General features: G+C 46.2%; 1 protein-coding gene across 2 annotated transcripts in view; it reads right to left on the reverse strand.

Moving 5' to 3' along the window:
• The window catches only part of HABP4 (hyaluronan binding protein 4), a 41,148-nt gene extending 35,071 nt beyond the window's left edge, over nt 1-6,077 (reverse strand). For both annotated transcript variants that reach the window (XM_023185267.1, XM_023185268.1), the window contains exons 1-2: nt 5,575-6,077; nt 233-395 (exon numbers count right to left, since the gene is read on the reverse strand). In XM_023185267.1, the coding sequence (XP_023041035.1) occupies nt 233-395; nt 5,575-5,926 (515 nt within the window). In that variant the 5' untranslated portion in view covers nt 5,927-6,077. The remainder of the gene's footprint in view (nt 1-232; nt 396-5,574) is intronic.
• Nucleotides 6,078-27,305: the final 21,228 nt, after the last annotated feature.

Consider the following 27,305-nt stretch of genomic DNA (forward strand, 5'->3'; position numbering starts at 1 on the left):
GCCAGGCGTGGTGGTGGGCGCCTGTAATCCCAGCTACTCAGGAAGCTGAGGCAGGAGAATCGCTTGAACCTGGGAGCAGACGTAGCAGTGAGCCGAGATTGCGCCATCGCATTTCAGCCTAGGTGACGAGGGCAAAACTCTGTCTCAGAAAAAAGAAAAAAAAAAAGAAAGTAGCATTTTCTAAAAACCGTTCTGGTTCCCCACCCGCCCTGCAGAGGACTGCAGCACGTACTTTTCATCTGGAAACTTCTCAGCTGTGAAGTCCGCCTGCCTCTCGGTCTCGTAGGGTCGGTACTCCCTGTAGGGTCTCCGCTCAGCTCTTTCGAGCATCCCCTCGGGCCCACGGCTGTCATTCCATCCTTGCTGCTCCCCTCTCCTAGGAGTCCGCTTCTGACCTACCAACAGAAAATCAAAGCAGAGCTGGAACACAACATCTGCAACAGCACAGTGTTAAACTTTACAGGTACTTGTAAATTTCATTTCTCTAGAAATCAACGTCACAGGAAAATTCAGGAAGTTTAGAAAACTTCAAAGAAAAAAGTTGCTGATGCTACAACTGCCCATTGTCTACGACTTTTTAATAGAATGTTACTATTAAAGCATGCTTTCCCTATATCCTAGAAAGTATATGACAAACTAGGCTCACCTGTGACAGCCACGGGTATATTTTACTAAATAAGCTACAGTTGACAAAAGCAGTCTTACAAAAACACAGTGTGTAAGCCCTATCTAGAAAACGAAAGAATACCCTGTATTTCAGACTATGCTTTCAGAATCCCAACTGCACATTACATGGCACCTATGGCTTATCACTGGCTACTAAGGTTTTTGTTTTTATTTTCTATTTTATTTACTTATTTATTTACATACTTAAAATAAGTCTCGTTCTGTCACCCAGCCCGGAGTGCAGTGCAGTGTGCAATCTCGGCTCACTGCAACCTCTGCCTCCTGAGCTCAAGCAATTCTCGTGCCTCAGCCTCCCAAGATGCTGGGATTACAGGCATGCACCACCATGCCCAGCTAATTTTTGCATTTTTAGTAGAGAAAGGGTTTCACCATGTTGGCCAGGCTGGTCTCGAACTCCCAGCTTCAAGCAGTTCACCCACCTCAGCCTCCTGAAGCTCTGGGATTACAGGCGTGAGCCACCATACCTGGCCAAGGTTTTTGCTTTTAAAGTTTATAGTGCTTATATTTTTACTTTGAAAACAGATTTTCCTGCTATTCTATGATATATAGACTTGCAATGATAACTTACTGAATATGAACCAAACACAGCTAGTTGGCAACTTGCCCAAGAGTCAGTCAGTACCTGAGGGCATCTCTTTTTGCCCACTCCGAGTCCAGCACTTGGACACTGGGCTGGGACCAGAGACTCTGGTTTTATTCTTGGGGTTTTTTTTGAGACTGAGTTTCACTCTTGTTGCCCAGGTTGGAGTGCAATGGCCCAATCTCGTCCCACCGCAACCTCCACCTCCCGGGTAGAGATTAGCTGGGATCACAGGCATGCGCCACCACATCCAGCTAATGTATTTTTAGTAGAAACGAGGTTTCTCCATGTTAGTCAGGCTGGTCTCTAACTCCCGACCTCAGATGATCCGTCCTCTTCGGCTTCCCAAAGTGCCAGGATTACAGGCAAGAGCCACCGCGCTTGTGATCTGCCCGCCTCAGCCTCCCAAAGTGTTGGGATTACAGATCAGGAGATCGAGACCATCCTGGCTAACACGGTGAAACCCCGTCTCTACTAAAAATACAAAAAATTAGCTGGGCGTGGCGGCAGGTGCCTGTAGTCCCAGCTACTCAGGAGGCTGAGGCAGGAGAATGGCTGAACTCGGGAGGTGGAGCTTGCAGTGAGCCCAGATCGTGCCACTGCACTCCAGCCTGGGGGACAGAGCGAGACTCCATCTCAAAAAAATAAAAATAAAAAAGAGTTCAGAACTGGAAAAGGCGTTCAAAATGTAAAGTAGAAAAAGCCACTATGAAAGTTAATTATCTAACAAGTTGACAATTATAATAGATCATGACAAAACAGTCATCAGAAGATTTGTGAACAGTAACAAAACTTTTCCATACTTTTACGTCAGTGTAAAAGAGTTAACACAGTTTCAGATTTCCTATTTCCAACCCATAGTTTTAAAAACATCTTTTACTATCTCCACTCAACTACAGAACTACTTACAGGTGCTTATCCCACCTTTCTGCTTCCTCCAAGTTACTTTTGAATTGTGTCAATTAAATTTGGAATTCATCAAACTTAAAATAGGACATTTACTGTACACCATATTAAAGCCTTTTCGAACAGTATAAACTGAAAACTGTTAAATACAATGGGCTACTTATTAGAATAATTATCAATATGAAGCAGACATTTCATTTTCCCTCCCAAACCCCCCAAAACAAAGATAATTAGAATAATTATCAGTTTTGGGCAAACATCTCATTCTCCCTCCCAACCCTCCCAAAACAAAGACAATCAGCATCCAATTTTTTCCCCACAATTTAGTACTAAAAGATCAACACTGCCATGAATCGGGCTTTTCGGTGCTGGATCAGCAGCTCCAAGTGGAGAATGCAAGCACTGCATTTCACTAACCTCGCCAAGAAAAGACTGGCACATGCATTCATCACCATCTAAACCAAGCCCAGGTAAATAAACAGAATACAATAAAATTGACAGTGAGATTTCCCACAAAATAAAGTTGAGCTGTTTCAAAGAACATAATTCTGAAAGGCTAGAAAAACCAAAACTGAAACAGCCTCTCATGACTTTAAGAATGAACTTATTGAGCAAGGCTCACCCAAGGTTTATATATATTGCTAGACAGATAGTTAGACATTAAAAATCTACATTTTTGGTCAGGCATCGTAGCTTCACACCTGCACTGTGGGAGGCTGAGACAGGCGGATCACCTGAAGTCAGGAGTTTTAAGACCAGCCTGGACAACATGGTGAAACCCCATCTCTACTAAAAATACAAAAAATTAGGCCAGGCACAGTGGCTCACATCTGTAATCCCAGCACTTTGGGAGGCCAAGGCAGGCAGATCATGAGGTCAAGAGATAACATGGTAAACCCCTGCCTCTAGTAAAAAATATACAAAAATTAGCTGGGCATGGTGGCGCGCGCCTGCAGTCCCAGCTGCTCAGGAGGCTGAGGCAGGAGAATCGCTTGAACCCAGGAGGTGGTTGCAGTGAGCCAAGATCATGCCACTGCACTACAGCCTGGGCGACAGAGCAAGACTCTGTCTCAAAAAAACAAAACAAAACAAACAAAAAAACCACAACCCTTTTCCATAGGAAAAGCTTGTGACTTCCACATTGTTTCAGGATTAACATTTCTATGATATGGCAAACATGTTTTATTTTTGTCTATGCTAAGCATACACTTACAACATTCTAACTAAATTAAAAATTTTGAATGTTAGAAAACTACAGTGCTTCATATCAACTAGGGCTATAAAACCTTGAGCGAATAGCTCTTTTGACACCCATTATAGATAAATTTAGTACAGTAACTACATAAATGGAAATTAATGAGCTGTTTGCTCCTGAAATAACACACACTTGAAAAAGAACTTGAATGATAAAATTTCTATTCTAACTACAAAATCAACTAAATACCTTTAGTTGATTTCAAAAGCCAGATCACTTAGACTGAACAACTGACAGAAAAAAAAGTTATGAGTGTACTACATGACAACATTAAGTACAGGAAACAGGTTGCAACCCAGTTTATATCACTTAAGTTTAGAAAGAAAAGAAATAGCTCTGTGCATTTATGTATATAAATGCAAAGTGTTAACAGTAGGAAAAATAAGAGGATTTTCACTTAACCTCATACATTTTGGAATTGCTTAAAATTTTTAACACAAAAATGCATGACAATTTTTAAAAGGCTAAAAATCAATGTATTAACAGCACTAATTCGTCTCACGTTTTTCTGAAGAACAGAATATGTATTTTCTTTTTTTTTTTTTTTTGAGACGGAGTCTAGCTCTGTTGCCCAGGCTGGAGTGCAGAGGTGCGATCTCGGCTCACTGCAAGCTCCGCCTCCCGGGTTTACGCCATTCTCCTGCCTCAGCCTCCCGAGTAGCTGGTACTACAGGTGCCTGCCACCTCGCCCGGCTAGTTTTTTGTATTTTTAGTAGAAACGGGGTTTCACCGTGTTAGCCAGGACAGTCTCGATCCTGACCTCGTGATCCGCCCATCTTGGCCTCCCAAAGTGCTGGGATTACAGGCGTGAGCCACCGCGCCCAGCATTTTCATTTGTGAAAAAATAAAGGGTGAAGAAAAGCTTAGCCTTCCTCAATTCTTTTATTATATTCATGTAAATAAGTTTAAGAGAAAAATATAAAAAACAGGATATAAAATGCACAATGTATCTCCAGTCTGTTTAGACAGGCTCAGAAATTTACCGGCCTATCAGAGGGTCGTGAGATAGTCAATAACTTTTTTTTTAAAATCATTTTCAACATCTTTATTGTAGTGAATTGATTCTCACAATGACTCTGGATTTAACTTTTCACAAATAAAGGTAAACATTACCCAGCTGCGCATCAAAGCCCCAATACTTAAACCTGAGACGTTTCCTGTGGGCTGCGATGCACAATCTTTATCAAGCAAGGAACAAACCAGCAAGCCACGCTGCACGCGCTGCCAAACGTTGGCAGGAATGGTCAGTCCACACGTCTCACTCCTAACACTCTGCAAACCTTGGGACCGCTGCCTCATTTCAAGAAAACAGAGGAAACACAGGCGGAGCGTTGCTGGCTCTGCCACTGGCGCAGTTCAGGTGAGAGAACCAACTCTGAAGCACCCTCCCGGTCCGCAGGCAGCAGGACACCACGCTGCGCACTGGTTTTTCTTGCTAAACAGGGAGTGGGGAACTCCGAATATTCTTGCTGGAAAGGTTAAAAACGCTTTTCCTAAAGCAGCCGTGAGCTATTTATAAGTTGCACATCCCATCAACACCACAAGAAGTACTGAAATACGATGCCCGCTGCCTGCTGGAAGCTACCGGCCGGGGAAGGGGCGAAGGCGCCAGGCCGGGCAGCGCCGAGGACCCGCGCCCGGGCCCCGACGTCACAGGCCGCCCCGCGGTCGCCCAGGCCTCCCGCATCACAGAGGCCCCCGGCCCCGGGACCGGGCGCCCTCCTCCTCCCTCCTCCCCGCCGCGCTCTCGGGCGGCTCCGACCTCAATCCTGCAGAGGTGGGGCTGGAGGACGGAGAAGGTCCCCGCCAGGTCTGGATGTGGGAGTCCCGGAGGAGCGACCTCAGCGTTCGCCCCCACACGCCACCCCAGCAACCCCCCTCAACTTCGTCCAACTTGCCGTAGAGGCTCCGAGCCAGGGTTTGGGGGCCCCACCCCGCCCCAAGCCAGCGTTTCCCCCGGAGCCCCGCACGGGGCTGGCGGGGGTTGGAAGGGGTGTGACCCCTGCCCCTCTCCTCCTACCTTCGGCGGCCACCAGGACCCTCAACTGTCCCGGCTCTTCCCGGTCCCCCCTCCTGGAGCCGGCCCCCGGGACCCCAGTCTCGCAGCAGGGCCGGCCGTGGCCGCCACCCCGCTGTCCCCGCGTACCCGGCGCCTGCAGGCCGCCCCCGGGGCTGTCGGGCCGCTGAGCGACGGGCGCCGGGAGGCTCTTGCGCTCCTTCTGCGACTCCCTCCGGCCGCCCGCGCCGGCTCTGTGGCCCGAGGCCCCGGCCGGGCTCCTGCCGCCGCGGGGACCGGCCCCGGCCGCCGCCGCCGCCGCCTCGTCGCGCCTCTTGCGCTGCAGCTGCTGCTGGCGCCGGCGCTCGGCCTCGCGCAGGATGTCGAACGGGTCCGACTCGTCGTCCAGCAGCTGATGGAAGCGGTTGGCCACCACGCAGCCGAAACTCTCCTGCATCGCGGCGCCGGCGGCGGCCACGGGGCTCCCCAGGGCGCCCTTCATGCCGCCGCGACCACTGCGGGCCCGGGAGGGCAGCCCACGCGAGCGCGTCTCAGCGAAGCCGGCGGCGAGGACCCATGCCGCCCGCTCCGCTGCCGCCGCCGCCGCCGCCCTCCGGGCCCTACCCGGTCCGGCCCCTCCCGCCGCCCGCCCCCGCGGCGCCGCCGCCGCCCGCCCCACCGCGCCAGACAGCCAATCAGCGCGCGCGGGTGCGCCCCCTGTCCGAGACGGCGCGCCTGGAGACCCAATCACCGGCCGGCTGCTGTTACGTCACGCGACCTCTGAGCCCCGCCCCCTCCGCTCAGCAGGGAGGGGCGGGGCCCAGGGGCGGAGCTACCGGCTGGTCCAGGCGGCGCGGAGCGGCGGTGGTGTCTCGGCGGTGTGTGCTTTCTCCCGTGACTGCGTCTGTATTTGCTATCGGCCACTCTGCTTTGAAGCTTGTGTATACATTTAGCCGTGCAACAGCTGCATATTGCGCACTTACCGTGTGCCAGGCATGATGTTGTAGGAAATACTAGCTCCGTGTTGTCACGGATCTGAGTCTGTAGATGGAGAAAAAGTGCCCTGAAGGACAGGCGCAGAGCTCTCTACGGGCTGCAGCAAAGGGACCTGACCTAATTGGGAAGTGACAGTTAAGCCGAGGGAGAGGGGTGACAAGGGGTCGGAGGAGGAACAGCAAGTGCAGCAGTCTTGAGGTGGGATGTGCACAGTCTGTTCAAGCTCAAAGTGGTCTCTAAGAGCCGTGGGAAGCAAGTTTTGAGCATGAGCGGATTTGGGTTGAAAAGGCCACCCTACCTGCACTGTGAACTAATAGTTTGGAGGGAAATACAAATGGATGCTAGGAAGCCAAACGTGACTGTTGCAAAGCTCCAGGGAAGAGTTGATAGTGAGTGGGATTAGGATGGTGGCGGTGGAGGTGAAGAGAGTAGAGGGGTTCAAAGACTTGGTGATGTGCTAGATGTGGTGATGAGGAAGAAGATATGGCGACTCTTATTTTCCTGGCTCCAGCATCTGAATGGTAGTATTAGTCACCACTGGACGACACTACTTTAACGAGAATCATGAATTCAGTTTTGGACACGTTGAGGTTTGGATATTTGTTTTGAGATATTCAGTTGAGGCCTGGAGCTTAGAGAACGCTGGACTGGACTTCCTCCAGGAAATCTTGCATAGGCACCAGTGGAGCTACGCTTGGCTGCTTCTCCTACAGCCATTCTTTACCTCTTACATTTTTCCAGAGCCTGTATTATGTTCGGGCATCATATTCCCCAGGGGAAGCAGGCCCCTTCCAGCCTCCAACTTGATTAATCGTACATAATTCATTGCACCTGATTCCAATTCCTTGCCAATAATTGGCTTAGGAATAGGCTGTGGGGCAAATCAGGCAGAACAGATCTGAGGAGAATTATTCTGGGGAAGTTTTTCTTGCACCTAAGAAGGGATTGAGAAGGGATCTGCCCCACTTCCGTTCCCTGGTCCTTGTTCCGTAAGAAGATGTGATGCCTGGGGTTGGCTGTTCCTTAGTGTGGCCATGAGGATGGCAGAGCAGGATGGAGAAACCCTAGATCCTTGATGATGTTGCGCTGCCGACTGGACCCACTTGGGAACCTCCCCGCTTGAGGCTTATGATGTAAGATAACAGATTGATTGCGCTTAGTTGTGTTTGCTTGTTTCATCCGAAAGCATCCAGTTAGAGCATCTTGCCAGGTGCTCTGTGACCAGCTTTTACTTTCCTTTAATAGCAAATAGAAAAGGAATTCCTAATCCTAAAAGCGGCAAAGTCTGTGTTTTACTCACTTACTGAATTCTGTGTTATTCCCAAGGAGGACAGGGATGATGCCTGTCTTATTCATTGCAGTATGTATTCCCAGTGCTTGGAGTTCTAGACAGCTATAGAGTAGGTTTTCAGTAAATATTTGTTGAATGATTGAAGAATTTAAGATATTTTGTCACCTCCTTTTGAGTGAGCAAATATTAATGCCTATACTTTCTACCCAAAAGAATTAAAAGCAAGTGTTCAAACCAAAACTTGTATATGCATATTCACAGCAGCACTACTCACAATAGCCAAAAGGCAGAAACAACTAAAATATATGTCACCCGATGAATGGATAAATAAAATGTGGTACAAAAAAGTATTATTTGGTCATAAAAAGGTATTGATACTTGTTACAACATGGATGAACCTTGAAAACGTAGTGCTAAGTGAAAGACAATAAGGGCCACACGTTGTATGATTCCATTTATATGAAATGTCCAGAATCTATAGAGACAGAAAGCAGATTGGTGGTTGCCAGGCGTGGGGGTCCGGAGTGTTGGAAAGTAACTGCTTAATGGGCCTGGGAGTTTCCTGTGGGGTGATGAAGTGTTCTGACAAGATAGTGGAGGTGGTTGCACAAAATTGTAAATTTAGTAAATGTCACTGAGTTATACACTTTAAAATTGTAAAAATAGTACATTTCGTGTAAAATTTAGTAAAAATTGTAATTTTTTTTTTTTTGTAAAAATCGTAAATTTATCTCAATGAACCAGAATCACTCCAGGCACCAGAGACCATACTTTCAGAAGCCCTGCTTCAAGCTAAAGTTATCTTTGGTTTCTTTAAACTGCTCACCAAACCACAATACCAAGGAATCATGACCATGTGAGAGAAGGGCCTGTCGTCTTCCCACTGGGCATCTGGAGTTAGCCTGCTCCCCCGTTTTCTTCTTATCTTCCTTCCAGCATAACCAGCCACTGTAAGTTCTTAAAGCATGCCCTTGAGCACTGCCGCCTATTTCCAAGTCACAAATGCCCCAAACAGTTGTAAGAGAACCAACTCTCATTGCTTCAGGATTCAGAACATCTTCAGAACCACCGAAATAAAGATGAGTAATCTCTACCTGGTATTAGCTGGCCATAAGTTTCTTTCTTTCTTTTTTTCTTTGTGTGTGTGTGTTTAGTAGAGACAGGGTTTCATCATGTTGGTCAGGCTGGTCTCAAACTCACGTGATCCGTCCACCTTGGCCTCCCAGAGTGCTGGGATTACAGGTGTGAGCCACCGTGCCCCGGCCATGGCCATGAGTTTCTTATGGGGCTATTGACTACTGCACAATTTACTGAGAGTAACATTAAGCAGCCTCATATTTTTTACTGACCGTTTTTTTTCTTCTGGGAGATTGTATCCTTAAATGCGTTCCTAAAATGCAACTCTACCACATTAGCATAAGTTATTCACACATTGTGTTTAATGTGGTCAGTTTAATAGACTGATCTTTCTCATAATCTGATATACGAAAACAGCCTTTAGTAATCATAATACCAAACAAAAACACACGTCCGTATAGCATAGAAACACATGTCCATATAGCACATCAAAAAAGCAGTGAAGTGTGGATGCTGAATAATACTACCAGTCCTTCTTGGTTATTATATATATTCCAGTGGTTATTTATTACCACCAATGGAAATGCAGTGACACTTAACTGTATACAAGATGTAAATTACCTTAATTACTTAATAGAGGAGTCCCATTAGGAATAATAAAATACACTAACATCTTCCAGATTGACTTGGAATTCACAGAACAATTAATTGAGAGTTTAGACACATGTAGCTTCATTACTTCCAATTATATGCAGGGAGCAACACCTGGCTGAGAGCCAGGGCGGAGAGGCCAGGTCAGGCTGGCCAGGATGTGAGTTCTTGTTAATTACCAAAGCACTGCATTCAATCTGCTCTGTTTTGCCACTGGATTCCTGCTCTTTCTCTCTCCTTGCCTTTTTCTTGTCTCTCAAGTTAGGATGATTATAACCCGTCTTGCATTTGTCATATAGTTAAATGGAAGACAAGACCAAAGAAGTCAATTGAAAAAGGTAAAAATAAATTTCACTATTTTATCATTGTTTCTACTTGTATAATGTATGCAAGAACAAAAGTAGTTTTCCTAACTCTAAGAGGATCTGATCTTTTATGCCAGTTGAGTCAGTTATGACAGGATCAATGAAGTTACATAATAGTTTCTGGTTTCACTATTCCAAGAGTGATAAGTGAGTTCAAAATCAGTTTCCCACAACAAATGAATAAAGCAAGTAGCAAGTACATAGGCTCCAAGTCAGGAGTTGTAGAACCATAAACCATTAGTTAACAATCAGGATGCACCAGGAGAACTTCTAGCAAACAGAAATCCATTCACAATGATCAGATACACAATGTTTAAATCAGGAAATAATTTCCCCAATCTGCTAATAATATTTGTATTCTTGGTGTCATTGAATGTCTTTCCAACTTGCTTTCTTATGACAAAATGTTACTGGATAGCTTAGTGCTTTGTATCCTGAAAGCAATTGTGCCAATAGAAAATGTTATTCTCTCAAGTTCCTACTATTAAAAGTTTGATCTCTAGTTGTAACTTTAATCAAGGCCAAATAAATAATTGGGGATTTAGAACGTTGTATTTTCTCATTTATTCTAGATCATTCAAGTTGTGAGCAACAGAAAACCCATCTGGAATAAGTAAAATCAAGGACTTTGTTGGCTCAATTAAAAAAAAAAAAATCCACCAGGAACGTTGGCTCACTCCAGAAATTCCCGACCAGCCTGGAACTCCTGAGCTCAGGCAATTTGCCTGCCTCGGCTTCTCAAAGAGTTGGGATTACAGCCATGATCCACCGTGCCCAGCCAACTTGACTTTATTCATTTATTGAGATGGAGTCTTGCTCTATTGCTATGGCTGGAGTGCAGTGGCGCAATCTTGGCTCACTTTAACCTCCACCTCCCAGGTTCAAGTGATTATCCTGCCTCATTCTCCCCAGTAGCTGGGATCACATGTGTGCACCACCACACCCAGCTAATTTTTGTATTTTCACTAGAGACAGGGTTTCACCATGTTGGTCAGGCTGGTCTCAAACTCCTGACCTCAGATGATCCACTTGCCTCAGCCTCCCAAATTGCTGGGATTACAGGCGTGAGCCACTGTGCCCAGCTGACTTGACTTTGGTGCATGCACAGAAGTCCCAGAATTGAATCATAGGCCTATGTCTTGGGTCACACATACACCATTGAACCCAGTTGTTGTACTGCAGGGCATTTAATTCTCTGATCATCCAGGCTTGATTACCAGCCCAAGCTGGATTCTGATTGAAGTCAGCACCCCCTGAACCACTGGAACTGAGAGTTGAGGGGGTGATTCCCTGAGGAAAATAAGGTTTCTAAACCAGCAGATAGGAATAGATGCTTGGCAGGTAGCAAACAGAATTCCTGGCGTGTGATGATGAGCGTGAACGTGGTATTGCTGTGCCTCTTGTCATACTGGATCATTGGCCTGTGTTATAGTTCTTTGTCCTTATTTCTCCTCCCTAAGGTTTGAAATAGTGTCTAATTCATTTCTGAATCCTTTCCTTCCCTTCTCTCTGGTTTCATCTTCAGTGCCTAGAAAGACACCTTTTATGCAGGAGATATTTGTTGTTTGGTGAATGAATTTCTTGTTTATACATAGGTACTTATGACAAGTAATTTTACATGTGTTAAAAATAAAGTAAAAATGTGGCTGGGTGTGGTGGCCACATTTTTACTTTAATCTCAGCACTCTTGGAAGCCAAGGCGTGAGGATCACGTGAGCCCAGGAGTTTAAGACCAGCCGGGGCAACACCATGAGACTCAATCTCTACAAAACAATTTAAAAATTACCCAGCTGTGGTGGGGTACACCTGTAGTCCCAGCAACTCGGGAGGCTGAGAGCAGAGGATCCCTCGAGTCAGGGAGGTTGAGACTGCAGTGAGCCATGATTATGCCACTATAGCCTGGGCAATGCAGTGAGACTGTCTCAAAAAAAAAAAAAAAAGTAAAAATGCAGCAAATTAATAGATGAGAAGCTGATAAATGCATATTACAAGACAAATAGATGTGATACTGTTTTTTTCTGAAAGATTTATTATATGACACATTTGTGGATAGTCATAAGCTGAATCTTATATAGCACTTACTGGGTACCAGTAATCATTTCTAAGCATTTTGTATCTGTTCATTTAATTATTGCAACAACCTGATGAGGTAGATGCTTTTGCAGTCCTAGGGTACACTGAGATGAATACCTCAGCAAGTGGAAGAGTTGAGCTCATGAACACGTCCAACCATCATGCTCTACTGCTAAGCATCGAGCTAAAACATGGGGTGTTAGTAGGACTAGTCCCTCTCCTTAAAGACCTATGCAAGCGTCCGGGCGCGGTGGCTCGCGCCTGTCATCCCAGCACTTTGGGAGGCCGAGCCGGGCGGATCGCGAGATCAGGAGATGGAGACTATCCTGGCTAACACGGTGAAACCCCGTCTCTACTAAAAATACAAAAAAATGACTGGGCGAGGTGGCGGCGCCTGTAGTCCCAGCTGCTTGGGAGGCTGAGGCAGGAGAATGGCGGGAACCCGGGGGGCAGAGCTTGTAGTGAGCCGAGATCGCGCCACTGCACTCCAACCTGGGCGATAGAGCAAGACTCCGTCTCAAAAAAAATAAAAAGACGTATGCAAGCAGGAGGCAGACATCACTGTGCATACAAAGCACTAGTTCTTAGAATCACTCTAAAGGGAACCAGGCACAGTGGCTCACGCCTGTAATCTCAGCACTCTGAGAGGCCAAGGCGGGTGGGTCATTTGAGGTCAGAAGTTCAAGACCAGCCTGGCTGACGTGGTGAAACCCCATCTCTACTAAAAATACAAAAATTAGCCAGGTGTGGTGGTGCACTCCTGTAATTCCAGCTACTTGAGAGGCTGAGACAGGAGAATTGCTTGAACCCAGGAGGCAGAGGTTGCAGTGAGCCAAGATTTCACCATTGCACTACAGCCTGGGTGACAAGAGTGAAACTCCATCTGAAAAAAAAAAAAATCACTGTAAAGGGGAATTGTGTGTAAATCCACAGCTAGCTCACTAATAGAAATGATTTCAAGACCATCCTGAGCAACATAGTGGGACTCTGTCTCTACAAAAAAGTTAAGAGTTAGCCAGGCATGGTGGCATGCTCCTGTGGGCCCAGCTACTTGGGAGACTGAGAGATGAGAGGATCACCTGGACTCAGGAGGCAGAGGCTACAGTGAAGCATGTTCACACCACTGCATTCCAGCCTGGGTGACAGAGACCCTGTCTTAATTCAAAAAAAAAAAAGAAAAAGAAGGAAAAAGAAATGATTTGAGGATATGCTTACTGAGGTCCTAGTGGGGGCAACTGGCATACATAGACACAAAACGTCATTTTGCAGAGTGAAAGTTACACTGTGTCTGTGCTAACATTGGGCTAAGATGTTGAAATAGGGCTGTTCTCCTATTTAGACGACACTTCAGAAGTGTGTTCAAAAATAAGCTAACACCTCACTTCTTTTTTTTTTTGAGACGGAGTCTCACTCTGTCCACCAGGCTGGAGTGCAGTGGCGGGATCTCAGCTCACTGCAAGCTCTGCCTCCTGGGTTCACGCCATTCTCCTGTCTCAGCCTCCCCAGTAGCTGGGACTACAGGCGCCCGCCACCGCGCCCAGCTAATTTTTTGTATTTTTAGTAGAGACGGGGTTTCACCGTGGTCTCGATCTCCTGACCTTGTGATCCGCCCGCCTCGGCCTCCCAAAGTGCTGGGATTACAGGCGTGAGCCACCGCGCCCGGCCAACACCTCACTTCTTTAAGGATGGTCTGTGGACCAGCGGCTTCCACATCTGAGAAATTTTTAGAAATGCAGAATTTCAGGCCTATCCCAAAGCTACTGAATTAGAATTTACACTTTACAACACGTGTAGGAGATTCCTGTATATGGTAAAATTTTAGAAGCATGGAGCTAAAATAAAGATACACAGTCAGAAATTAGTTCTGTCAGTATCATCTGGATAGATACCCAATTGTCCTTTGTGACTGATGCCATTTGGCCTTATCCAGCAGCTGGTCCATTTAATGTGTTCAGCCCAGGACCTAGGCACATAATTGAAAAGATAGCCTGACTACCACATAGGGACGGAGGTCCCTTGCCTGGCTTGGCACAGGCTCCATGTGTTCTGGGGCTCCTGGTTATCCTGCCACTACTGCTTAAATTGAAAACTGGAAAAGGTAGAAGCCTAGCAGGCCGTAGAGAAAAAAAACACTTGGGGCCAGGTAGTGAGAAAAAAATTGTGCTCTGCAGGAGCCTGGCAAGCAAGCTACCCCAGATCTCAGAAAAGAAGTATTCTTTCTCTTCCAGTGTCCCTCTAGCTCCCTCTACTGACAGGGCTTAACATCCAGCTTCTGGCAAAGGAACACAATTGGAAAGGCCCGGCCAGATACATTTTCCACAGTGCAGGCAATAAAGGGTGAGCTTGGCGCTGCCAGGCAATACCTTAATAACTTGCATACTCTAATGTACTTAACCAGTTTCCTAGTAGTGGACATTTTAGTGTTTCCCATTTTTCACCATTCTCAACTATGCTGCTATGAGTGACTGTAGGCATATGTTTTCTCACACTTGAATGATTATTATACGAAAATTTTAAATTGAGGAGAGAGACATGAAGAGATTTGCATCCCATTCTTGGGTTAATCAATCAAAGTAAGTCCTGGGATAAATTTGACTGGAGTAAATGTGGAAATCAGCAGTGGCCTGGATTAGTTAGAGATATCCAAGGGCTTTGTTTAGAGTTGACCACAGTTGCTTTCTTAAGAATCACTGTAGCTACTAGGAAAAAATGTCTGTTTAAGAAATCTTTAGGCAAGGCACAGTGGCTCATGCCTGTAATCCCAACACTTTGGGAAGCTAAGGCAAGAGGATCACTTGCGCCTAGGAGTTTGAGACCTGCCTGGGCAACATTGGGAGACTTTGTGTCTACAAAAAAAATAAAAAATTAGCAGGGAGGCCAGCCGTGGTGGCTCACACCTGTAATCCCAACACTGTGGGAGGCTGAGGCAGGCAGATCACCTGAGGTCAGGAGTTCGAGATCAGCCTGACCAACATGGAGAAACTCCATCTCTACTAAAAATACAAAATTATCTGGGTGTGGTGGCGCATGCCTGTAATCACAGCTACTTGGGAGGCTGAGGCAGAAGAATCGCTTGAACCCAGGAGGTGGAGGTTGTGGTGAGCCGAGATTGTGCCATTGTACTGCAGCCTGGGCAACAAGAGCAAAACTCTGTCTCCAAAAAAAAAAAGAAAAAATTAGCAGGGCATTGTGGGACATACCTGTAGTCCCAGCTACTCAGGAGGCTGATGTGGGAGGATTACTTGAGCCCAGGAGATTGGGCTGCAGTGAGCCATGATTGTACTACTGAACTCCAGCCTGGGTGACAGAGTGAGACTTTGTCTCAAAACAAAATAAAAAGAAGTCATTATAGGCTCAAGGATTCACTTCCCATCTCTGAATGGTCATCGAAGCCCAGGCTCTTAACCAATTGAGCCTCTCGCAGTATAACACACCCCTACCCAGCCACACCCAGGACCATCAGAGCTCTTTCAACTCCTTCAGGTTTATTTAATACCTGAGGAGCTGAATTTTTACTCTTAGGAGATTAGTTTATTCCCCTCGGGTATATTTTAAAAACTGTATTATCATATTAGACATAATATTTATAGATGTTTGTAAACGGAACTAAAAGCTGTTGGCCAGGCGCGGTGGCTCATGCCTATAAACTCAGCACTTTGGGAGGCCAAGGTGGGTGGATCACCTGAGATCAGGAGTTCAAGACCAGCCTGGGCAACATGGTGAAACCCGTCTCTACTAAAAATACAAAAATTACTCAGACGTGGTCCAGGCACCTGTAATCCCAGCTACTTGGGAGGCTGAGGCAGGACAGTTGCTTGAACCCAGGAGGCAGAAGTTGCAGTGAGCTGAGATCACGCCATTGCACTCCAACCTGGGCAACAACTCCATTTCACAAAAAAAAAAAAAAAAAAAATGTGTTGAAGGCCCCCTTCTCTGTATGAAAGGCTTCTTTTTCCTGCTCACCCCCACCCCAGTTCCTACCTACAAATTCCTCAGTTCAGGCTATTGGTGTTCACTTCTTGAAGACATACCTCAATCCATTAATCAAGTGAGCACCCACATTATGCCAGGAAATGCTTACAAAGATCCTGGAAGACTGGCGTCATGATCGCCATTTTATACACAAGGAAACGTATGGTCAGACACCGACATGATTTGTCTGAGGTCACAGAAGTAGCAATTAGTAAAGCTGGAAATGGACCTCAGATTTTCCAAGTCCAAGTCAAAGCCACTGCCATGTTTTAAAACGTATATAGGCCAGGCACGGTGGCTCGTGCCTATAATCCCAGTACTTCGGGAGGCTGAGGGGGGAGGATTGCCTGAGGTCAGGAGTTCAAGACCATCTTGGCCAACATGGTGAAACCCCCGTCTCTACTAAAAATACAAAAAATTAGCTGGGCGTGGTGGCATGTGCCTGTAGTCCCAGCTACTCGGGAGGCTGAGCCACAAGAATCACTTGAACCTGGGAGGTGGAGGTTGCAGTGAGCTGAAATTGCACCACTGCACTCCAGCCTGGGCAACAGAGTGAGACTCTTGTCTCAAAACAAAACAAACAAACAAACAAAAAACCCACCATATATAGTCTATGGGGGAAGATCCAGTAGACTTGCTATCTTCTACATTGGCTTAAAAGGCCTCACCATGCGCTATGGTCCCTGAAGTCCCCTATGAAAGCCCCTCCCTGTCTGTTCTGGTCCTGGTGGTCCTTCTTTCAGGGTCCCTTCCCACAAACATCTGAACACTTCTTCACACATACAGAGCCCCCTCCTAAGTCTTTGCCCCTCTGTCCTTTGGAGTTCTCAATCCTAGCCAGGTCTTGCTAGTGAGGGGGCAGAGGTTGCTTCTGAGGGGAAGAGCCCTTCCCTCCCAGCATCTTTCGGAGGCTATGACCCAGCTGAGAGATTAGCAAGCAATGAGGATGTTGCCAACCTTTATGGAGCATCAGCTGAGAGTCGGGCCTTTCATGGGCAGAAGTACAGGATGTGGACCATTCTCCTGCCTCAGCCTCCCGAGTAGCTGGGACTCCAGGCGCCGCCACCGCGCCTGGGTAATTTTTTGTATTTTTAGTAGAGACGGGGTTTCACCGTGTTAGCCAGGATGGTCTCGATCTCCTGACCTCGTGATCCGCCCGCCTCGGCCTCCCAAAGTGCTGGGATTACAGGGGTGAGCCACCGCGCCTGGCCTGGAGATATTATTTTAAATAAAAGTAATCACGTAAATACAAGACATCCTTCTCACTAACTCTAATATTGGGGGGAAAGTTGAGAGTTATTGACCCTCCTCTGGATCACTGGGGAACGAGACAACTTGTCTTCTACATTTTTCTTTTTTTTTTTTTTGAGGCGGAGTTTCGCTGTTGATGCCCAGGCTGGAGTGCAATGGCGCGATCTCCGCTCACTGCAACCTCCGCCTCCCGGTTCAGGTGGTTCTCCTGTCTCAGCCTCCCGAGTAGCTGGGGTTACAGGCACCTGCCACCATGCCCGGCTATTTTCTACACTTCTAAGAATGAAACTCACACCTATAATTCCAGTACTTTGGAAGGCTGAGGCGGGTGGATTGCTTGAGGCCAGGAGTTCGAGACCAGCCTGGGCAACACAGTGAGACCCTATCTCTACAAAATATTTAAAAATTAGCCAGGTGTGGTGAGTCATGCCTGTAGTTCTAGGTACTTGGGAGGCTGAGGTGGGAGGATTGCCTGAGCCTAGTTCAAGTTACAGTGAGTTGTGATCATGCCCCTCCTCTCCAGCCTGGGTGACAGAGCAAAACCCTGCCCGTTTAAAAAAAAGAGAGAGAGAGAGAGAGAGAGAAAGAGAGAACTTTTTCTCCTGTCCCAGGGCCTTTCTACTGTTAAAGGACGTTTCTACTTGCTGTTTGCTCTGCTTGGAGTCAAGCTTCCCTAATATGGCTCACTCCCTAAATTCTTTTAAGTCCCTGCTCAGATGTCTCCTAATCAAAGAGAACTTCCCTGACCAGCTTTTCTTTTCTTTCTTTCTTTTTTTAAGCGATGGGTTCCGTTGGGCACAGTGGCTCACGCCTGTAATCCCAGCACTTTGGGAGGCCGAGGCAGGTGGATCACGAGGTCAGGAGTTCAAGACCAGCCTGGTCAAGGTGGTTGAAACCCCGTCTCTACTAAAAATGTAAAAATTAGCCGGGTGTGGTGGCGCTCACCTGTAATCCCAGCTATTTGGGAGGCTGAGGCAGAGAACTGCTTAAACCCGGGAGACAGAGGTTGCAGTGAGCCAAGATCATGCCACTGCACTCCAGCCTGGGCAATAGAGCGAGATTCCATCTCAAAAAAAAAAAAAAAAGATGGGTTCTTGCTCTGGTCCCCGGCCTGGAGTGCAGTGGCACAATCTGCAGCCCCAAACTCCAGGGCTCCAAGAATCTTCCTGCCTCAGCCTCCCGAGTAGCTGGGACCATAGGTGCCGCCACCACACCCAGCCTCGTACCAGCCTCTCTGCCCCATTTTCCACCTTTTCTTCCTCCATAACATTGTCCACTGTGTGTGTTCATTTGTTTGTTCTCTGGTCCCCTCCACAAGGGTTTGAGCTTCCTGGGAGCAGGGCTGTTTTGCTCACTGCTGTATTTCCAGGGCAGAGAACAGAGACTGACATGCAACTGGCCCTTAATAAGTATTTGTTGAATGAATAGGGGGTGAAACATGTGAAAACTCTTGCTTCCAACGAAATAGAAATGCTGAGCAATACGTGTGTACTTGATTATTTTGCTTAGCATCCAAGATCATTTCTGCCATTATAGGAAGTCTTCAAGATTGGCTGGGTTTTCTAAATTCATTATATAATTACCCTCTTAAGGCTGAGTGAGCACTTAAAAATGCAATTCCTAAATTGTTTTTGCCTACATAATATCTCTTCTATTGATGTGATCATTTATCAAACACTGTGACAGGACATATCATTAAAACACATCTTAAGGAAAATTCAGGCTCTGATGAGCACCATGGCATAAAGCAAAGAAGAGTGGACTTGTGCCAGTCTTAGCCTTACCCCATGTGAGCCATATGGCCTTAGCAAAGCCAGTTAATCTCTTTGGTATTTTTCTCTTTAGCTATAAAATGCAGACACTCTGCTAAGTCAGCCTGATAAGAGATGTTGTGAGGGTCGAATAAGAAAATACATAGAAGTGCTTTGAACACCTGACAACCATCATGAAGGGTTATGACTATATCAAAATAATAGTCAGTCATCAACTGTTAAGCCCCTGGTATAGCCAGGAATTCAGCAAGAGCTCTGGAGCCATCTTTATCTAAACTCCCACACAAGCTTTCCATGCAGCTGGGGGGATGGTGAATAGTACGCACATAAAATATGTGCTCATCTTGGCCTGGTACAGTGGCTCACGCCTGTAATCCCAGCACTTTTGGAGGCCAAGGGGGGCAGATCTCTTGAGGTCAGGAGTTCAAGACCAGCCTGGCCAACATGGTGAAGCCCTGTCTCCACTAAAAACACAAAATATTAGCTGGACATGGTGGTGCACACCTGTAATCCCAGCTACTCGGGAGGCTGAGGCAGAAGAATGGCTTCAATTCAGGAGGCAGTGAGCCGAGGTCATACCTTGCATTTCAGTTTCGGTGACAGCAAGATTCCATCAAAAAAAAAAAAAAAATTTGCATTTGTATCTAATGATGCACATTTCTAAAATGTACCTCAGATAAAAATGTAATTCTTGAGAATTGGCTGACTCAAACTGTATCTTGGCATGCTAATTTATATCAAAGGGGACAGACTGAACCATAGACCCTCTGTAGTAGACACCTACCAATTGGAGACTACCCTTTTGTGTGAGTGCGTGTGTGTGTCCCCTCTGGGCCTTATTCTTCCGTCCATATTGCTTTTTAAAAATTATATAGGCCGGGCGCGGTGGCTCACACCTGTAATCTCAGCACTTTGGGAGGCCGAGGGGGGCACATCACGAGGTCAGGAGATCGAGACCATCCTGGCTAACAAGGTGAAACCCCGTCTCTACTAAAAATACAAAACCCCATTTCTACTAAAAATACAAAAATTTAGCCGAGCGTGGTGGCCTGCGTGTAGTCCCAGCTACCCAGGAGGCTGAGGCGGGAGAATGGCATGAAGCCAGGAGGTGGAGCTTTCAGTGAGCTGAGATTACGCCACTGCACTCTAGCCTCAGCAATAGGGCAAGACTCTGTCAAAAATCCACATATATTCATCACAAAGCACTCAGGAAGATAGGAATTAAAAAATACATTCTTAACATAATTGAATATATATGCCTTATTCCTAAAATTAGTTTCTTATTTAATGGGAATACACCATAGGGAATTCTAGCATTGGAAATAAGGCAAGGATATTCACTATCCACTACTTTTCAACATTCTATTGGAGGCATTAACTAATATGATTAGATGACAGAAATCAATTACAGGTTGAGTATCCCTAACCTGAAAATTCAAACTCGAAAATGCTCTAAAATCTGAAACTTTTTGAGTGCTGACATGACGTAATAAACGGAACTTTCCACACCTGACCTCATGTGATGGGTTGCAGTCAAAATGCAGGTGCATAACATGGTTTATTCAGCATCCCCAACAGAAAAAAGACCCTCAAAGCCCCTTTCAGCTGTGGTATATCTCTTCTGTGCTTGCCCAGATTACCCCCCAACAAGCGTGCCTGTAAAGGGTAATAAAATGGCACATATGCAGGCTGGATGCAGCAATGATAGGTTCCCCACAATGCTCCATATGGGGCCAAGACCTATGTGCATTACTCACTGTGGTTTTTGTTTGTTTGTTTGTTTTTTTGCTTATTCTGTGCTCTGTGTTTAAAGACATTGTTGGAAATGCCAAAAAGATACCCCTATGGGTAACAGTGATAAGAAAAAAAAAGAAGCATTTATGTTTATCTATAACACAGAAAGTCATGCTGTTGGAAAAACTGGATGGCGGTGGAAGTGTGAAATGCCTTACGGAACAGTATGGTGTGGGAATGACCACCATATGCGACCTGAAGAAACAGATGGATAAACTGTTGAACTTCTGTGCTAAAAGTGATGAACAGAAGTTCATGAAAAATAGAAAAACACTGCAAAGCTGAAAATGAAGATCTTGATCATGTATTGAAGGAGTGGATCCATTAGGACTGCAGTGAGCATATGCCACTTAATGGCCTGCTTAGCATAAGATAAACAAAGATATATCACAATGAACTGAAAATTGAAGGTAACTGTGAATATTCAGCAAGCTTATTGCAGATTTTTTTTTTTTTTTTTTTGAGACGGAGTCTTGCTCTGTCGCCCAGGCTGTAGTGCAGTGGCGCCATCTCGGCTCACTTTAAGCTCTGCCTCCCGGGTTGACGCCATTCTCCTGCCTCAGCCTCCTGAGTAGCTGGGACTACAGGTGCCACCACCACGCCCAGCTAATTTTTTTTTTTTTTTTGTATTTTTAGTAGAGACGGGGTTTCACCATATTAGCCAGGATGGTTTCCGTCTCCTGACCTCGTGATCAGCCTGTCTCGGCCTCCCAAAGTGCTGGGATTACAGGCGTGAGCCATCGTGCCCAGTCTGATAAATTTTTAAATAAAGTCATGTGATAAAAATGTTATGAATGCAGTTAAAAGACAACTGATGACAGCTTGGGAGAAAATATTCACAACATATACTACAGACAAAAGGGCAATATTCTCAAATATATAGAATTTTTTTAAAAAAATTAACAGACAGCTTAGCACGGTGGATCATGCCTATAATCCCAGCAGTTTGGGAGGCTGAGGTGGGTGGATTGCTTGAGCCGAGGAGTTTGAGACCAGCCTGAGCCACAAGGCGAGACCATGTCTGTATCAAAAAAGATGCAAAACTTAGCTGGGCGTAGTATTGTGCACTTGTAGTCCCAGCTATTTGGAAGGTGAAGGTGATAGGATCGCTTGTGCCCAGGAGGTTAAGGCTGCAGTGAGCCATGATTGTACCACTGCACTCTAGCCTGGGCAACAGAGTGAGACCCTGTCTCAAAAAAGGGGCATCACATCCATTCCGATGGCTATCATCAGACACACAGCAAGTATTGGCAAGGATGGGAAGAAACTGGAAGCCTCATACACTGCTGGCAGGAATGTAACATGGTGCAGCTGCTTTGGAAAAGTTAGTCGGATCCCCAAAATGTTAAACCCACGGCTGCCCTATGACCCAGCAATTCCACACCTAGGTATAACCAAAAATAAAAATAAAAAAAATCGACATAAAAACGGATACACGAACATTCACAGCACCACTCTTCATAATAGCCAAAAAGTGGGAGCAACTTAAATATCTATCAACTGATGAATAGATAAGCAAAATATAGTATAGCGATACAATGAAATATTATTTCTGTGTAGAATGGAATGAAGAATGATTTACAATACAACATGGAAAAAGTCTGAAAACATGCTAAGTAAAAGAAGCCTATCACAAATCTAAGCTGAGGAATGTTCAACAAAATAGCTGATCAATTCTCCTCAATTGATCAGTTCTAATCAATTCAGATCAGTTCTCATCAATGTCTTTTTTTTTTTTTTTGAGATGGAGTCTCGCCCAGGCTGAAGTGCAGTGGTGCGATATCGGCTCACTGCAAGCTCCGCCTCCCGGCTTCACGCCATTCTCCTGCCTCAGCCTCCCGAGTAGCTGGGATTACAGGCACCCGCCACCACACCTGGCTAATTTTTTGTATTTTTAGTAGAGACGGGGTTTCACCGTATTAGCCAGGACGGTCTCAATGTCCTAACCTCGTGATCCGGCCTGTCTCGGCCTCCCAAAGTGCTGGGATTACAGGCGTGAGCCACCGTGCCCGGCCAATTTCATAATTCTGACCAATTCAGAATTATGAAAAACAAGGGGCTGGGTGTGGTGGCTCAGGCCTGTAATCCCAGCACTTTGGGAGGCTGAGGAGGATCACAAGGTCAGCAGTTCGAGACCAGCCTGCCAATATAGTGAAACCCCCTCTCTACTAAAAATACAAAAAATTAGGCCGGGCGCGGTGGCTCAAGCCTGTAATCCCAGCACTTTGGGAGGCCGAGACGGGCGGATCACGAGGTCAGGAGATCGAGACCATCCTGGCTAACACGGTGAAACCCCGTCTCTACTAAAATACAAAAAACTAGCCGGGCGAGGTGGCGGGCGCCTGCAGTCCCAGCTACTCGGGAGGCTGAGGCAGGAGAATGGCGTGAACCCGGGAGACGGAGCTTGCCGTGAGCTGAGATCCGGCCACTGCACTCCAGCCTGGGTGACAGAGCGAGACTCCATCTAAAAAAAAAAAAAAAAAATTAGCCGAGCGTGGTGATGGGCGCCTGTAATCCCAGCTACTCGGGAGGCTGAGGCAGGAGAATCGCTTGAACCCGGGAGGCAGAGGTTGCAGTGAGCCGAGATCATGCCATTGCACTGCAGCCAGGGCGACAGTGTGAGACTTTGATTCAAAAAAAAGGAAAAACAAGGAGCCACTGAGCCACTGAAGAACTGTTACTCACTGCAGGGAACTAAGGACAAATAATCCCTAAATGCTATGTAAGATCCAGACAGGATCTTGGAACAGAAAAAAAGACATTAGTGGGAAAAAAAAAAAGATTAAAATAGAACAAGGAGTGTAGTTTAATAAATAGTATTGTACACATGCTAATTTCCTGGTTTCAATACATGGTTGTGGTAATACAAGATGCTAGCCTTAGGGGAAGTTGAGTGAGGTACATGCGAAAATTTTACTATTTTTGCAACTTTTCTGTAAGCCCCAAATAATTCAGAGTAAAAAGTGAAAGACAGACTATCAGAAAAACAACAATAATTGTACTGACAACCCACTCTCCAAAGTTGAACTCTGACACACAGAAGTGAGGAGGAATAGAATTTAAACTAAATATATGTATGTCCTTACTTACCTTAATTAAATGGCAATAAACATGATGAAATACCACAACAGAAAGTCTTCCTGGATGCAGACGGTCTGTCTACCTTTGGTACAAGCTTACAACTAGGCCACTCGAGATACCCACAGATCCTAAGTGTGATAAAACGGGAGACTGTCCCAAGAGTCAGTTCAATGACCTCTTATGAGATTTAGGTGCTTCTTGGAAGTATTGTGAATCAGCTGCCCTAATTAAACTGCTTCATCTAAATCTACTTTGGATTTTATTCCAACAAGTCAAATTAGTGTAATTTACCGGGTAAAGCCACAGATCATTTTAAAGTTGATTCCATATTCAGCTGACAAGGGATCATTGTGGGTCTAAGATAATGAAACTGATGTTTTTGTGGAGCATAAGGAAACCAATATTAGTACCTCACAGTCACTCACTTAGTTACTTTTTCTTCTTTTCTTTTGAAACAGAGTCTCACTCTGTTGCCCAGGCTGGAGTGCAGTGGTGCAATCTCCGCTCACTGCAACCTCTGCCTCCTGGGTTCAAGAGATTCTTCTCCTTCAGCCTCCCGCAGAGCTGAAACTACAGGTGTGCGCCACCACGCCTGGCTAACTTTTGTATTTTTAGTAGAGATGGGGTTTTACCATCTTGGTCAGGCTGGTCTTGAACTCCTGACCTCAAGTGATCAGCCTGCCTTGGTGTCCCAAAGTGCTGGGATTACAGGCAAGAGCCACCGCGCCTGGCCCACTCAGTCACTTTCAAGACTACAGAAGCGTCAAACTGTCAAACCTCCAGATCCTTGGTGACAGTGGGGGTGTCAAGGAAAGTTTAGAAAATGGGTCAGTCCTCCAAATCACCACTTGTGTCACCAAAAGCAATTCCAGAAATGAGCAGTAACAGCAGAATTCATTTCTAGGAGTAACAGAAACTTTCTCAATCTTGTGTAAGTTTTGCAAAACTATTTACTATTTTGTATTGATACGTAACTTATGCTTTAAGTAAAAACATTGTGCTTGTGGTTAGGCTCCATGGAGTTCCAGCAACTTAGGAGGCTGAGGCAGGAGGATCGAGGCAGGAGGATCACTTAAGGGCAGGAGTTTGAAGCTGCAGTGAGCTATGATGTGCCTGTGAATAGCCACTGCACTCAAGTCTGGGTAACATAGTAAGTCCTCATCTCTTAAATAAAAAAAATTATATATATATATACTTGCTATGGAAAGACAGTTTCAAGGCAAGTCCTTGGGATGGCCTTCTGATTCAGACTGTCATTCCCAAGCTGTCTCACTGACAATTCTGGAGGCCCACAGTCCCTATATTACTAGGAATGTGGTGATCTCAGATTGAAGGAGGTTTGGTAGGTTATTCCTAATGCGGTTAAGCAGCTAAAAATGATTTGTCTGTAGTTAGTCATCTGTCAGCCAAGAAGCATTTTTCCATGCTCCCATGAGGGGAGACTGTCTTTTCTGTGAGGTTCATGTGGGCCCCACGTTTACAGCTGTTGTGATGTTGTAGTCCTCTGGTTACAATATGACTTTTGTGGGACTCAGTCACATAGCAGGGCCTGTGCAAACTTGCAACTGTGCCTTGGAGCAGCGGTCCCCAACCTTTTTGGCACCAGGGACTCGTTTTGTGGAAGACAATTTTTCCACAGATGGAGAAGGGAAAGGGAATGGTTTCGGGGTGAAATTGTCCCGTTTCAAATCACCAGGCTTAGATTCTCAAAAGCAGCGTGCAACCCAGATCCCAGATCCCTCACATGCGCAGTTCACAACAGGGTTTGTGCTGCGATGAGAATCTAAAGCCGCCGCTGGTCTCACAGGAGGCAGAGCTCAGGCAGTTATGCTTCTTTACCGCTGCTCACCTGCTGTGTGGCCGGTTCCCAACAGGGATTGCAAACCTGTGCCCTGGAGAACATGTCTTTCAGCATCTCTTCAACATGTGGTACTGGAGTTAACAGCCTGGCACCACAGGAGGGCATTCACACACCCAGACTGTGAGGGTGTTCATGGCCCAATTCTTCACCCTGCCTTGTGTGTACACCCTCAGCCAAGTAACTTTGCAGTGTCCTTCCACATAACATCAGGGCATAATTCTCCAGTCCGGGGCTGAGCCATGTGGCTTGTTTGGCCAATGGGATGTTAGCTGATGTAAAGCAAGCTGCTAGGAAGGCATCGTTAGTCCTAGTTAAGTGGGGGAGAGATGAGAATTAGGTTGAAGACTGCCTATAATCCAGTGCTTTGGGAGGCTGAGGGAGGAGGATTGCTTGAGGCCAAGAGGTGGAGACCAGCCTGGGTAATGTAGTGGGACCCGTCTCTACAAAACCAAATGCTGGGGTCGGGCACTGTGGCCCACGCCTGTAATGCCAGCACTTTGGGAGGCCAAGGCGGAAGGATCACTTGAGCCCAGGAGTTGGAAACCATCCTGGCCAACATGGTGAAACCTCATCTGTACTAAAAATACAAAACTTAGCTGGGTGTGGTGGCGCATGCCTGTAGTCCCAGCTACTCGGGAGGCTAAGGCTGGAGAGTAGTTTCACCTCAGGAGGCAGAGGCAGCAGTGAGCTGACATCTAGCCACGGCACTCCAGCCTGGGCGACAGAGCTAGACTCCCTCTCAAAAAAATAAAAAAGAAAAATGGGCCGGGCACAGTGGCTCACGCCTGTAATCCCAGCACTTTGGGAGGCCAAGGTGGGCGGATCACAAGGTCAGGAAATTGAGACCATCCTGGGTAACACGGTGAAACCCCATCTCTACTAAAAATACAAAAAAAATTAGCCGTGCGTGGTGGTGGGCCTGTAATCCCAGCTACTTGGGAGGCTGAGGCAGGAGAATGGTGTAAACCCGGGAGGTGGAGCTTGCAGTGAGCTGAGATCGCATCACTGCACTCCATCCTGGGCGACAGGGTGAGACTCTATCTCAAAAAAATAAATGTGTAGATAGATAGATAGATAATAAAATAAAAAATTAAAAATAAAACAAAGTGAAACAAAAAACCTTGCTATTTGTTGTTGTTGTTGTTTTGAGACAGAGTCTCAGTCTGTCGCCCTGGCTGGAATTCAGTGGCACGATCTCCGCTCACTGCAACCTCAGCCTCCTGGTTTCAAATGATTCTCCTGCCACAGCCTCCCCAGTAGCTGGGACTATAGGTGTGTGCCACCATGCCCCGCTAATTGTTTTTGGATTTCCAGTAGAGATGGGGTTTCACCATGTTGGCCAGGATGGTCTTGATCTCCTGACCTCAGTTGATCCATCTGCCTTGGCCTCCCAAAGTGCTGGGATTACAGGTGTGAGCCACCACCCCTGGCCTGTTATGTTTTACACAGACTTCAATAACTGCTGATCTTACTTCAATTTTATCTTGAAAGTTTAAAATATATTTTTTAAAAAGGGGGTTTGAGGTTTATATCTTTATCAGAAGGGGTATATATATATATATATATATTTTTTTTTTTTTTTTTGAGACAGTCTTGCTCTGTCGCCCAGGCTGGTGTGCAGTGGCGCGATCTCCGCTCACTGCAACCTCTGCCTTCCGGGTTCACACCATTTCCCTGCCTCAGCCTCCCAAGTAGCT

The sequence above is a fragment of the Piliocolobus tephrosceles genome, chromosome 14 (genome assembly GCF_002776525.5).
Source record: "Piliocolobus tephrosceles isolate RC106 chromosome 14, ASM277652v3, whole genome shotgun sequence".
NCBI classification, from domain to species: Eukaryota; Metazoa; Chordata; class Mammalia; order Primates; family Cercopithecidae; genus Piliocolobus; species Piliocolobus tephrosceles.